Source organism: Ursus arctos, unplaced genomic scaffold (genome assembly GCF_023065955.2).
Source record: "Ursus arctos isolate Adak ecotype North America unplaced genomic scaffold, UrsArc2.0 scaffold_15, whole genome shotgun sequence".
NCBI lineage: Eukaryota > Metazoa > Chordata > Mammalia > Carnivora > Ursidae > Ursus > Ursus arctos.
The window spans coordinates 15197955-15213465 of NW_026622819.1; the positions used below are offsets into that span (position 1 = coordinate 15197955).

The window sequence follows — 15511 nt, forward strand, 5'->3', positions numbered from 1 at the left end:
AGGGTATGAGTGGATAGGCCTACTTTTCCGTGAAGACAACTGGATGCAGAAGGTCCAGCATTCGATTCCAAGACCTAGGGGATGTCAGAAAAATAAAACGGAAGGTGACTGGATGCATGAATCACTGTGTGGGCAGATACAACTGCAAATCGGGAACACAGACTTTACTGGATCATGAGATTAACTTCTGATATACCACTGAGATTTGTACTTTTGTCCATTATAGCAGATAGAATTTCCCCGATATATACAGATAAAACAGTCGGGGGAGAGATTTGTCTCTTGGAAGACTAATATTCAAAAATAAGAGAATCTTAATTTCAGTGAGTTAGGTTTTAAACTTTAAGTGTTTGGTAAAGATCAATTTATAAAGCCAAATAAAGCAGAATAATTTTAAAAAAACATGAAGCTGAAAGTAGAAATTAGGAAATTAAAAAAATATACATGCTATAGAAAAAATATAAAAATTGAATACCATTCATTTAAAAGTGATAGAATTGACAAAATTCTTTCAAATTTAATAAAAAGACGAGGGGGAGGTAGAAAAACATTTTACGATAAAAAGGAGATAGATGCAAATGCCCTACATATTCAAAAGACAGTAAGAGTATATGAATATCTTCTTGCTAAAAATTTGAAAACATTTAAAAAAGATAACTATCTAGAAAAGTGTAGTTTTATCCAAATTGACTCAGAAAGAATTAGAAAATCTGAATATCCCTACAAATATTGAACAATTGAGCCAAGAATTAAGAATCTCATTCTTTTCTACTCTCAGCTCCCCCCGTGTAGGCCCAGATTATTTTATAGATGACTTCTTCAGGGTAGCTTTATTTCTTCTTCCAATTTCTGTTTGGAAATTCAACCAAAGGAGGCTTTCTTAGGGAGAGAACCACGCTGAATACTGTTTCCCATTAACAAAAATTTGCTTTCTAAAGGCCATACAGAAAGTGACTGCCATTAGCTATCTGTCCTAATTTGCTAGTCTTTTGTTGTAATAATTTGGATAATATGAGGCGTTTTCATTCTTCAAAGATTTGAGTTTTTTTGTGCTCTCTGTTTTCATTTTATTTTCCAAACTGACCTTTGTCAGCCCCTGTGCATAGTGGTAGCGGAAGTGGTTTTTTTTTTTTTTTTTTTTTTTTTTTATAATTGGAATTTACCACATTCTTTTTTTTTTTTTTTTTAAAGATTTTATTTATTTATTCGACAGAGATAGAGACAGCCAGCGAGAGAGGGAACACAAGCAGGGGGAGTGGGAGAGGAAGAAGCAGGCTCATAGCGGAAGAGCCTGACATGGGGCTCGATCCCGGAACGCCGGGATCACGCCCTGAGCCGAAGGCAGACGCTTAACCGCTGTGCCACCCAGGCGCCCCGGTAGCGGAAGTGTTTTTATTTAAAAAGCATGACTTAACAGAGTGAAATCCCTGTCTTTATGCTCCATAACGCTGCCTAAGGATGCTTAGTTCCCCCAATGCAATATGAAAACATCTCTGACTCCAAATATACTACCTCTTTCTATCTACCTCTGGCTTTAATCTTCTTGCCATGGTCACTGGCATTTTATAAACCAGTAAGTCAGAGGAATAAAAGGTACAACATAAGGAACATAGTCAATGATATTGTAATAGCATTGAATGGTGACAGATGGCCTCTACTTGTGGTGACAACAGCATAACATACAGACTTATTGAATCACGATGTTGTACATCTGAAACTAATGTAACATTGTGTGTCAACTATACTCCAAAAAGCACCCAACAAACAACCCCCCCCCCACACTCATACAATTCTTGGTTTACTCCCTTTTCCCTGTAGTCAGGTTCTGTTCTATGGTAATATTGTCATAACTTTTATTTGGATGTTTAAAAAATTCAGTTCCCTTATATTTCATGTTTTCGACAAAAAATTCAGTGTAACCTGGTTAGGCTGTTGGTTAGTCCTCTTTAAGAAATCACTTGCAAAAATTAATGATTAAATGTGCCAGGGTGTAACACTTTCAGAAAACTGTATAAATTCACCAACATTTTGATTTTCTTTTTCATATTTGCTTTTTTTTTTTAATTTCCTGAATAAGTTTCTTGGAGTAAAGAGTGAATGAAAATTTGAGAGAACGATTCTTTAACTGACAGAAAAGTAAGTCACTATTGAAGAAGACTTCAGAGGGATTTATGAAATGTCCTAGATACCAAATTTGTTGAAACGAAATAAGATTTGGGAAAGATAAAGATGTGGACTTCTGTTATTTTACTGAATTAGTGACTTCTACCTTTCAGTGAACAAGAAGCTTAGGCTGTCATTTAACAGAGGGGCTGGTGTATCATTGGGATATAGAGGAAAGGTGAAATGTCCTCAAAATGTACTGTTCTTTCCAATTACCTGCATTCATACTCTTTTTTTCTTTATTTCAAGGTTTTATTTAAGTTCTAGTTAGTTAACATATATGGTAAAATTGGTTTTTGGTGCATTAATAGTCTTAACTTACTGTATGCTAATGAGATGTACTGATATTATTTTCCTCAAAAGGAAACTATGTTTTATGAAAACAAATGTTTCTTTTCCTATATGTAGAATATGAAGTTTTATTGTCTGGCAATAAAGCAGCCTTTAATAAATCATTTTTAATTTTATGCAATGCCTCCTTAAATAGGAACATTCTTCTTTGGTTGAAATTGGAGGATAGACTCTATTATCTACTGGAGATACAAAAAATATCACAATTAATAATGTCTAAATAACAATCAACAACCAGTTTTTCTTGGGTTGTGGGTCAAATGGAGAGGAAAATAGAATTTAAGGGAGATATCAGGTTTGTTTCTATATTCTGGATCATATCTATTCTATTTAAGAATTTGTAAACACTGGGTGACATTAGACTGATTATTATTCTAAGGTGTTTATTAATTATTCTATAATAGCATAGTGTTATTGTACATGATAGAGTCCCTGTAATTTTCCTCAAAGAGGTCCTGGACATCATAGGAGTATGTTTCTTTGATCATGCAAAATATATTCCGTGGTTCTGCTAATAGTTTTGTTTTCCTTGAATCTTAAAAGTTTTTACAAACCGCCAATATCCTTGCACTAAACATTTTTATTGTTCTTTCAAAAAATCACAAGAATTAATTTTTACATTTTTAATAATTACGTAATAAGAAATACTGGTGCTTATAAAAATCTTCTGAAACAAAGAAGTCAATAAAGTATATGTATAATTCATAATGTAATTTTAGTTTATTAGTCTAATCTTAGTTTTTTTTTAATCAACAAAAGGTATTGAGGGAAATCCATTCCATACAGTTAAATAGAGATTATAATTTCCTTTGTCCTCTGCATGGTGAAAGAAGGATTCCAATGGGATAATATTAGAATGGCTCTTTTTTTTTAGCCTCCTGAGATGGAGAATGCATCTCTGTGCTTACACTGTGATGAAAATATGCAAAGCCTTGATTCCTGTAATATATCACCCAAGTCATAATTTTCTGAGGCCAAAGACTGGGGTAAAAAAGGGGGGGGCAAAAAAGAAACCATAATAATAAGATTACTCAATTTGCCTGTACTAATTTCTGTGTTTTATTTTTACATTTTTATTTTTTAAAAAGATTTATTTATTGTGGTGCCTGGGTGACTAGTCAGTTAAGTGCCTGCCTTCAGCTCAGGTCATGATCCCAGGGTCCTGGGATTGAGCTGTGCAAGGAGCTGGCTCCCTGGTGGGAGTCCGCTTCTCCCTCTCCCTCTGCCCCTCCCCCATGCTCCTGCTCTGGATCTTGCATTCTCTCTCTCAAATAAATAAATAAATAAATCTTGGAGGGGGGAGGATTGAGAGCATGCACAAGCATGGGGAGGGGCAGAGGGAGAGGGACAGAATCTCAAGCTGACTTCCCGCTGAGCATGGAGCCTACCTCCAGCTGATCCCATGACCCATGAGATCATGACTTGAGCTGAAACCAAGAGCTGGACACTCAGCCAACTAAGCCACCCAGGCATCCCGCATTTCTGTGTTTTAGACACAAAAATCATTATCTGGTATTCCTAACAATTTGCGAGTATAAAGATATTATTATTTCTATTTTAAATTGTAGGAGAATTTAAACAATGTTTGACATTTAAACTTATACAAGTACTTTCAGTCGGGATTCCTAATTATGTGTTCTGAATCCTAGATTCTTAAACCTAAGGGTTTCTTTTCCCTCTAATATTGTCCAGTTTCATATTTTAAATCAAGACATTGAGTAGGAATCAAGAAAGTTGAGTTGTGACCTGGTTTTTTCTCAAGACAGTTTGTTCCAGTAAAAAATTTCACTGTCCTGTATCATTGATTTTTTCAAACCAAAACTGGGACAACTGAGGACAGGTGGGACAGGTAACTAAATTACGATTGGCCAGGTGAAGGAAAATGACAAATGTTGGCAGGAGGCAGGGGAAGGAGTGCATATATTTGCATGCCTCAGAAATCATATTCATAGGAGAATTTAGTGAAATACAAATTTAAAAAAAGGTTAAGCACTATACCTCAGCCTAATCTATTAGATACAATTAAAAGTAATTTTTAATGTGGTGTTTTATTGATATGCTAATTGTCATACACTATCATTGTGTGATCAATGTGAAACATGAACAATAGGAAACAAGAAAGCATTACTTGGGTGATGAAATTTGGGAGATTTACTCAGTGTTAGCTCTTCTGGAAAACCAATTATCTAAGTTTTCTTTTAAATGAAGGAAAGGGTATCAATCAAATTATATTTGTTTTTTGAAAATGATAATTTTACTTTAAATGTTTAAAGCATGATATTGAGAATGCTATGCAAAGAATAAAGCATTATTTTAATTTGATTTATACTTTCAATGTTTTAGGACATATATTCAAAGACTTTTGAAATATTTGAAATAAATTTCACATGAACAAAAATGATTCAACCCCACCACCCCCTGCTATCTTTTAAAGAATGAAGACAGAATGAATTCCAAGAGTCTAGAAATGTACAGAGTTTCAAGAACTATAAAACAAAATCACGTCATGGAAGGAAATCTCAAGCTCAAAAAGTGGCTTTCACAGAGTATTTTTCTGAATGCAATTTTCTTTTATTACTTTTTGGTGAGGAAGAGCATGATTAGTGACAGAGGGGTAGAAAATGCGTTGAAAATCAAAACCCTGAAAATAACATGATAACTACTTTCTATTTCTGAAAAACATTTTCTTGAATTTGTTCTGAAAAATACATGAAATATAGAAATTGCTCAAACATAGCTATTCGAGGGTTTTTTAAAAAAGGCAAGTCAATGCAAAAGATGAAAAAGTGAGAAATAGAAGATAAAAAGCAGGGATTTCAGGCTAAGCCTACCTGTGATATTAACAAATTATTTAATCTTATGTTGTATGATAGACACTTTTTAAAAATAAATCCAAATGTAAATTTATACATAATGAAACACTAGAGTTTGTGACCTCTTTTGTGTTAAGAATTAAAAATAATTATTAAAAATAACTGATATAGTCTTAATAAGGCCTCAGCTCAGTCTTTGGTATATATATATATATATATAAATTTTTACTTTAAAATATTTTTATACCTAAAATGAAGATTGTAGAAGATAGACACATTTATCCAGTTAAGAATAAATTCATATGAATAAATATTGTTCTTCAAAGTATATTTCTTGCCCTCATTTTTATTATTATAATGAATAAATTGATAAAATGACTCCAACAATCAAACCTGAAATGCACATCACCTATGACTTTTTTTTCTCAAGATACATTCCTAATAAGTTGTTATCCTTTGGAAATGACTAAAGTAGTCTACTATTTCTTCTGTAGATATATGTAACTCTAGAATCTTTCTTTACTCTATCTTCACTGAATGATGGACATTAATAAAAGACTCAGATACCTGAAAGGGAAGTCTGGCCACCATCACTCTCCTGTTTTGGGGGAAAAATAAACTCAGTGACGTTGTTTAAAGAATAAGTTTCATTCAATCACACTTAATCTAAATCCAACTTTGCTTAACATCTTGCATTATCATTATTTCCCTGCATAAATTCTCTATGCCATACAGAATAACCTACCTTTGAACATCTGTCGACACTGTCCCCTCTGCTCCCACTTCCCCCTGTCCTATAGAGTACCTCCAGTTTTGCTCCATGTTGACACAGTGTTGATACAGTTTCAGTGGGATCCTGGTGCCTTTCCTAACATTGTATCCAAACCTATTTTAGAACACTTGTCACTTTTTGCTTTATATTATATCCTCTATGACTTTTTATATGTAGGCCTTACCTCTGAAGTGAGACTCTAATTTCATTGATGATAACACCTACCACCAAGAAATTTTTTAACATTCCTTTCAGTGACTGAAATAGTATCTTAACATGTAGTTCATGATTAGAAGAACTTAATTAATAAATGTTAGTGTGAATTTTTGTTTGAAACTAAAGTTTTTGAAAAAGTACTTTGAAAAGAGTAAGACTTAGAGTAAGAATTTGATGCATTTGACATATGAAAAATTGCCTTGATGAAGTTATTTGGGTGACACTAACTATTATGGTCCATTTTCCTACTTCTGAAGCTAATATTGCTGGGCAATAAGACTAAACCGTTTGGTGAACCCACTTTAATCTGTAAATGGCACATGCATTCCTCACAAGATATAATTTTGAGAGTCCTTAGATGCCTATTTTCTCCATTCACTTTCACCTACGACTGCAAAAACGAATCATTACTGAAATAGATTTGATGCCTTTGTAGTGTTGAAAGGTAAATATCCTTCATTTCTGTAGACTAAGCAAAGTGGATAAATGTAATCATTCCTTACTAGCCTAAGAGCACTTTTTTTTTTTTTTTTTCTGTATCAATGCTCCAAAGAAGAATGTGTTTGGCTATCCTCTCATTTCTACCTTATTTAAAAACAAGAACACTACATCTTTCATTGCTCTAAGTCAAAGTTAAGAATACAACTTTTGACATGTTAAAGAGTGTTCCTATTCATATTTTCACTTTAAAATGATGTATTTGGAATCTTCGGAAAAGAAAGTGTGTTCTGTGCTAGTTTTATTTTCAAAATGGTTGCGAGCTAATTTTGCTTGTAGGGTTTATGAGATTTCTAATTTTACATTGCAAAAAGATTTACCTTCTGCAGATGAGGTAGAAAATAAAAGTTGAAATGGTTTGTTTCCTTCAGATAATATTTAATTTGCCTTTAATCCTAAAGGATAAAAAAAAGAGAGAGAGAGAGAGAGAAAATTTGAATTCAAGTCACATATCTCCCAAGAACCATTCTGAGATTTCTTCTATTCTCAAAATTGAAAGCCAAGTGAGTTAATTGAATGTTATCATACCTTGAAGCTAAGTACAATTTCAGTTTGAAATATGGGGCTCTTTCCTCTTTCCAGAATAGTCAGCTTTAGAGTCTAATTTGTTGAATAGCTAATCACGCACTGTCCCCACTAAAACGCAAAGAAGACTTACCCCAAAGTATTGGATATATGCAGGCTCCAGGATACCTATTACCATACTCAGTTAACTGGCACTTCTTGATGGCTGTCGAAATGAATGAGTCTACTTGAATTTTGGTTTGTTTTCCCTATATATTCAGCTAAACCAAAAAGGAGACAGCAAAGCAAAACCTATGGAGGCATGTCAGTAAGAACAAATTAATTTGACTAATTGTGTATTTAAGATTTGCTAAAAATGGTGGACTCAATACACCTTCCTCCTTCTACCCATATCTCTGACTCTACTGGGGTATACAATGTATTTAAGTCAAAGCCCTTGTTAGTATTTAATAGCTCCACCTCATTTGTAAATTTTGGATTTATGACTAATAATTTTGTCTGCTCTGCGTAAGCACACTTGTGAATCTGCTTTCATCATTGACAGTACGGAAGGTTAGCCTGAGGCTGGATACAAAATAAAGGCTAAAAACTGTTCATTAACTTCCAGGCAAATTGTTCAGACCTTGGGTACTAAAATTTTGTATTCACCACATATTTGGATTATATCAATATCCAAGTAACTATTTTGAATATTCTTTTATTCTCCAAATATGTTTCAAGAAGACATATATGTTTCTACATGTATGTCTGTGTGTGGTTACGTGAATGCAATTTCCCTCAGAATACTTTTCTTCCTGTAGCAGGTTATAGGAAAGTAGTAAGTTAACTTTTTATAGAGCCTTATTTTAAGGATAATTTTGTCTTCAATCCCCACTTCAGATCTTGTGTTTGTACGGATTTGTCATAGACTTTCTGATGCTACATCTTTAGTGAGTCCTGAAAGATCTATTAAGTTCCCAGTGTTTGCACAAAGAACACTTGGAATTTATAAATTCTCATAAAAAACACCTTGGATAAAAAATTATCATAATTGTTTATATTTCCTCTAACTAGTAGCCACCATTTTTTATAGGGATGGTCTGTAGGAAATTATTTTATTAGAAATAAGTCGATTTCAAAGTTATATTTATTTTAACCTATAAATATCAACTAAGGCTTACAAAATGTGTTGTTGGAGACACATGAGTGATTCAATAGCTAATTATCTGTGGCTACTTAATATTCAGAGTTAATATACAAACTCTTTGCCCACTGAAGTCTTTGAGAATTTTCTTCTGACACTGACAAACTGGAGTTCTTAAAGCAAGATATTAAGTGTTAAGATGACTTCGATCTATTTGCAGAACATTTATATATCATTATGTTTTTTTCTTGACTCAAAGCAGCAGACTTTTAAAAAATGAGATTGAACCCATATTTATGATAATGATATAATTGCCTAGTTTCAGAGTTCATATAAAATATAACACTTGGAATGCTTTCGTTAACAAAATTCTAGAATAAATCAACACAGAAACATAGTATTTCAGGAGTACAGAAGCTCCACTTGTCTCCATATTATATTTAACATTAGGGGCTTAGAAGCAATCCATTATCATGATAATGTATAATTCAAATTAGATGGACCTGAGGTATTTCTTTCATATAATCAGGGAAATATTTTCATACTCAAAACCATGCAGACCTTGGCTTTATGTAAATGGTTAAATGTACACATACATTTTCAGCTTTCAAACACTCATCTATTAAGTTACCAGGTGAATATTAAGAAAACAAACCAAACAAAACGAAACAGAACCAAATAAAATAAAAGCTGTGAATAGTTGATCAAAAATCTAAATCCAAAGCCTAATGTAACAGAGTTCCCAAACCTGACCTTCCTGATCCTCCTTGCATAGGAAAGTCTAACACCAGTATCCACAGTAGTTCTCCAAAGGTGTACCCTTCTTTCAGGGTGAATGTGGTCCAACATCAGTATAATCAGAGTATATGTCTACAGAGGTTATTCCCCAAAGCCCCTGAGTGTTTTTTCTGATACAGCTTTATACTGCAATGCACACTATTATGATATAAACAATGATAAAGCAGCATCTGGAAAGCTAAAATGTAGTAAAAAACTCAAATTAAATTTTATTCCTCAGGCTTAGAACACACATTGAGAATTATTCAAGTTAAGCTTTCTTACTTCCCATACCTCAAAACTGAAATATGATAGCACAGGGCAGTTGCAAACAGAGGCAAAATTTAAAATTTTGCACATAGGTGAAATCAGACAGAAAATGCCATGTAACTTTTGAGGACACTTGATGATGATAAATCCAAAGAGCAAAGGAAAAATTCCTCCTCGAGATTATTCTTCATTTGTGGGTTTCAAAATTCCAATCTATCTGAAATACATAAATATGGTAATTTTTGGAGACTAAGACCATTATGCTTATTTTAAGACCAATAGCAACAACAGCAACATATTATCTAAATCATTTTAGGAAAAAAAAAAAAAACAAGAAATTTGAAGAAAATTAGTTTATTTGGGAAAATATCAAAATAATTAAACTCGTGTATTACGTTTAGTTAGCAGTTACTACACTGTTGAAGGTTTTATGAAATTCTCTTGTGATAATATATTTTATTCAAAATGTATGTAACTATATATTTGTAAGCTAACAGAATTAGAAAATTCGATAGTGTCTGCAAGCCTTTATAGAACAGAACACTTCATAGTTGGCAAAGCATTTTTATAGTTCTTCTTGATCCTCAGACAACCCTGTGAGACAGGCGGGAAGTCTTTACCATCTCTACTTTGCGGTTTGGGACCCTGAAGCTCAGAGACTTTGAGGCACGTTTCCAAGGACAATAAGTGTGGATCTCCTATTTTTTTGCTTCAGTTTTATATATTTTCCTGTAGATCCCAAACAGATAAGGGCTAAGCAGTCAGTGAGATGGGGACAACTTGAACCTGTGTAAAGAATAAAGGTAAATCAATCCAAGGTCTACAAGATTTATGTAAATTGGAGTATCATCTTTTCAGATTACATTGTTATCATGTGAGGTACATATTGTTGATGCCTACTCGTGTTTTATAAATAAGCAAATTAGACTGAAGGATAAACCAACCAGCAAAATTTCCAATAACTAATTTAAGTACTACATGATCAAAACTGCTGATGTAAATGTCTTAAAACAAATGGAATGGATCATTGAGTTTTCCAACGTTTTATACAGGATAAGGTTTGTGACTATTTTTTAAATTAAATCTTTCCCTGACATAACAGATTATCTGAGTATATCTTACTTAAACCATTTATTCTATCCATTTAATAAAAAGGTGGGGGGAATCTTTTGTTAAAAGAAAGGAGGGCAGGCAGGACAGAGACGGTAGTCTCCGTGCTTCAGAGCAGTGCACGGCAGGTGCACAGAAGTTGCATACATTATAGTGCAAGCAGCAAATCCCCATGCTCCATCAATTTTGTATGGAGAAAAGAAGTGGGGAGGGCAAAGGAAAATGGTACATACAAGTCCACAGTGGAGTGACCTGGTATACTGGATATACCTCATGTCATTTGAACACAAGACAATGCTAATAAGATCTGTCACAATAACAGAGTGTGGGTGTCAAGAGTCCACACAGAGAAGTGGAAAAAGAGGTCCCGATTACCTGCACAAGTTTCATTTCATAGTGTACCACCCCTAGTTATAAGTGATTTTGAATCTTTCTGTTTAGGTTTGCTTTTTGAAAAGAAATCACAAAATATTGAAACAAATATCATTGTTTGGCTTAATTCAGGTATTCTTAATTAAACAGTACCACAGACTTTATTGAGCAATTGAAAATATACACAAGGAACAATAGCTTTTTCTCTGTATTTTTTTTTTTTAATTTGACTGTCTTCTGATTAAATAACCCAGTTTCAATCATGAAAAGGGCACTTGTTTCTACAGTAGCTGTGTACAGCTTGCTCAGTTCCAAGTACTGTCGCCATGTTTCTTCCTTGCCATTGCTGAGGTTATATCTCCACTTGCTCAGGAAGCAAATTCTAGAAGGTTGCAAGAATTAACCCCCTAAGTTCTTCTTTCAGATTCTATTTCTCCATAGAGTTCAGCTAACTTTTTAAATTCGGGTCCCCAGTCTCCAAGGTAGTGATAATCCTGGTCTGATTGTGTGGTTGCTGAATCCAGTGAGCTGATGGACCCAGCCTCTGACCTCTGACCTTCATAGGCGTAAGTCTGAAGAGAGTCATAAGGGGGGACGCTGGGGTCTAGGTCGGCTTCTGCCAGTTTTTGCTTAATAAATTCCTGAACATCTATACTTTCCAGGGTGGACAATGTCTGGTGTCTGGGGGTGAGTTTCACTTCGGGTCTGATATCTCTCCGATACTTGAGCTCCTCCGCGGCAGATGGATTCCTCAAGGCTGTGATGTCAAAGGCCTCGGTGTCTTCCTCACCACCACCCTCATCATCGTAGGTGACCACATTCTCCCGCACGTCCTCCTCAGAGATGATCAGGGGCTCTTTTTTGCTGCGTCTCAGGGTGATAAAAAGTACTACAATTGCTGAAGGAAAATGGAAAGAGGATGGAGAGTTAGAAAAAAAGGAAAGAAGTTCTTGGAGATTTGACATCAGCAACTACATTCCATTTAGGCTTGCATCGTAGCACGATCCTGATCTCTGAGCTTTCTGGATAACAGTTGAAGAGTTTTTTAAAATCTCAAGGAATGCGAAAAATGATTAGCTCTACAAGGCCTTGGGAATCACTGATCTTCTCTAGAAAAACATGATATTCTCATTTGTCACGCTTATGCATTCGGGATTCCTGGATCACCGTGGTCTATCATCCAGTCTTCACACTGAGGGAAACAGATGATGGAAGAGCGTACGGAATTTTGCCTGGAAGAATCATGGTGTGTGTTGTTCTATGTAGAGCAAAAGATGTTATTTTATTTGCACCTAACTTACGTTTCATAGGAATTTTTCAGGTTACCAAAAAGTTTTTACATAACTTCTTGATTTAATCCTCCCAGCAAAGTATGGGTTTCCTCAAGGAAACTGAGGCTCCAGAGAAATTACATGAATAACTAAGATCCAAGTCTAAGACAACACAAATGGCGGATGGAAGAACTTAGTCTGTAATCTATGACTTCTCACACCAGAGGTGATGAAGCTGCCGTTATCATGTTCCATTTTGTTATTTAAAAAATATGGAACAAGGGACTGAGTTGGGCATGTGGATTATTACCAGTAATGTCACAAACATTAGATGAAATGATGGAAATGGATCTTGGGCACTTCGCTTTGGCTGTTTCTCAGTATTTTCACATCTTTCTCTTTGACGATACTAAGCCATTACTAAATAGAAAGAATTACCTCACTTCTACTTTGTGCTATTAGGCCCAATATTCTTTACTTCAGCGCTACAGCATGTTCTTGGTCAGCTGATAGTCTAGGTTTTATTTTTAGATTTGTTTTTAAAGATTTTATTTATTTATTCGACAGAGATAGAGACAGCCAGCGAGAGAGGGAACACAAGCAGGGGAAGTGGGAGAGGAAGAAGCAGGCTCATAGCGGAGGAGCCTGATGTGGGGCTCGATCCCATAACGCCGGGATCACGCCCTGAGCCAAAGGCAGACGCTTTAGCGCTGTGCCACCCAGGCGCCCCTAGTCTAGGTTTTATGATAGCAGTTACTAGGTGCGTGGTTATTTTAAACATTCTTTATAATATAATAAGCAAAGAAGTACATTCAAAAGGCATGTATATATGTGTGTATATAATGTGTATATATATGTATAACATAGATAAATATACATATATAGAAACAGTTTTTATATATAGCATGTGACATATTTATGCTATATACACACACAAATATACACCTACAGACATATATTTTTATCTGAAATTTGCATTTCTATATTGTATTTTATCTATTTATTTCTGTTTACTGTATTTTATCTGGCAACCTTAACTGATATGTATCTTTAACAAATACTTGTAAAGCAAACAAATACCAGGTTAGCTATTCTCTGATAAAGAACATAAAGGTACCTTTTACCTCATACCTCTAAAAAATCACTTCTCTTACCTTATCATTATTGTTTCCTTGTTTCTCTTTATAATTTAACCCATTTTATGCATCTCCCTAAATGATATAATATATGAACCTTGCCTGTTTTTAAACTAGATATCACGGTGTATATGAATTCTGAAGATGACAATAGAAAGAGGAAAAGGAGATTTTCAAGCCAGAAGTGCAAAGGACAATTACCAGAAAGTTTACTATACATGGAAAGAGATGGTCACAATGTACTGGAGAATCTAATTTTGCAGAGAAAGGGCCAGTGAGTGCCTATGGGAATGAAGGAAAAAAAAAAAAAAAAAAAAGGACAAAACACTTATAGAAAGAGCCAGAAAATCATCTTGAAAAGTATGGAATAAAAGGACTCAGTAACGGCAGAATTGAATGAGGGAGATGATGGCAGACATGGGAAGACAGTGAGTCACTGTGTCTGGAGCGATTATAGAAAGCTGAAAAGGAAATGCGATGCCATGTGTGGCCCTGCTTCACCAATCTTCTGTTGGTTGGTTGGTTGGTTATTTATTTATTTATCTAAGATTCTTATTTTTAAGAAATCTCTAGACCCAATGTGGGGCTCTAACTTGTAACTGCAAGATCAAGTATCACATGCTCTACTGACTGAACCAACCAGGCACCCCCAAATATTATGCTATTTAAAAACAGTTTCTCAAACATGTTACTTATACTTCAAAGACATTCTCTAATACAACACCTTATTTTTAGAGAGAAAGAAAGACTTTTACTGAATATAGCAAATATGCATCTAAAACCTTTTTTTTTTTAAAGATTTACTTATTTATTTTGAGAGAGACATTGAGAGAGAGAGAGAGAGAGAGAGAGAAAGTGACTGGGGGAGGAGCAGAAGAAGAAGGAAAGAGAATCCCAAGCTGACTCCCTGCTGAGCATGGAGCTCAACACCGGGTTTGATCCTAGGACCGTGAGGTCATGACCTGAACAGAAATCAAGAGTGGACCCTTAACTGACTGAGCCACCCAGGTGCCCCAATATCTTACTATTTATTTCAGTGTAAAACCAGCTGAGCGCATTCTAATTCAATGCCTCAAACAGCATCCCCAAGTAACTCACTTCATTCCATTCAGAGGTTTAGATTCATCATCCATTATATATTTCTGCTCATCTTTATGATAAGTAAGGAGGTTGTTCTAAATTAAAACATCAATCTCTACAGACTATTTTTTTAATACTAAAATGTCTTACTTTTGTCACTAAATCAAGTTATCTTTCTTCATTTTAAAATGGTTGGTTGTTGATTTCAAGAGAGTCTATGTGCATGCGTAGTAGGGAGAATGTGATCAATACTATTATCGAAGTATGGAGGTAATTTGCATTCTTCACCAATATCAGCCTCATGAAATATAGGGATAAAGCTGGGATTACTATTATGATAGCTTATATTTGCTTATTTTCCCAAATTAAAAAAAAATTCCTGATATATTTTGATTCAAAATATAGATATTAATTAAGCTTGAACTTTGAGATTTTACATCTCTTTCCTAGGAATGGACAGTTATTTGCCAGTGACCAGTGATATCTAGATTTATTCCATATCTATTTAATATATCAACATATAATTAACCATATAATCTGGGACATTTTTAAGAGTGAAAGGGGATTTCATTTACAATTACTCCAGGACATCAGGGCAAATATGGACATGTGGTCCCTCTAGTCAAAGGTAATTTTAAAGAAATTCAGAGAAAAATGTGGAAACACAGATAATAAGGTGTGTTTCCCATGAATTGCTTTATATTAATGTTTGTTCAGTAGATGTTTCTGGAGCAAATGGCACACAGTAGATACTCTGTAAACAATTTTTATGCGGACTAACAAAACAATGATCTGTATGAAAGTAATGACGCAGCATAACCTCACTAGGAAAATAATTTATAAATACAGTTTTACGTCAGTTTATGGTCTTTAATAATACCAAACACCTAATTTTGCTTGATAATAATTTTTAATGTTTGAAAGCCAAACTAAATGTTAGACCAAAAAAATCCCCAAATCAAATATATTTTAGAGAATGAAGATAACAATTACTCACATAGTTTTGAGAGTTAAACTCTTTTTAAAAAATGGCA

At 34.4% G+C, this 15511-nt stretch overlaps 1 protein-coding gene across 1 annotated transcript in view; it reads right to left on the reverse strand.

The window, feature by feature from the left end:
• Positions 1 to 11202: 11202 nt before the first annotated feature.
• Positions 11203 to 15511, reverse strand: part of CDH18 (cadherin 18) — a 310963-nt gene continuing 306654 nt past the window's right edge. Inside the window, exon 11 of the mRNA XM_026506724.4 lies at positions 11203 to 11888. Within this exon, the coding sequence (XP_026362509.3) occupies positions 11398 to 11888 (491 nt within the window). The 3' untranslated portion in view covers positions 11203 to 11397. The remainder of the gene's footprint in view (positions 11889 to 15511) is intronic.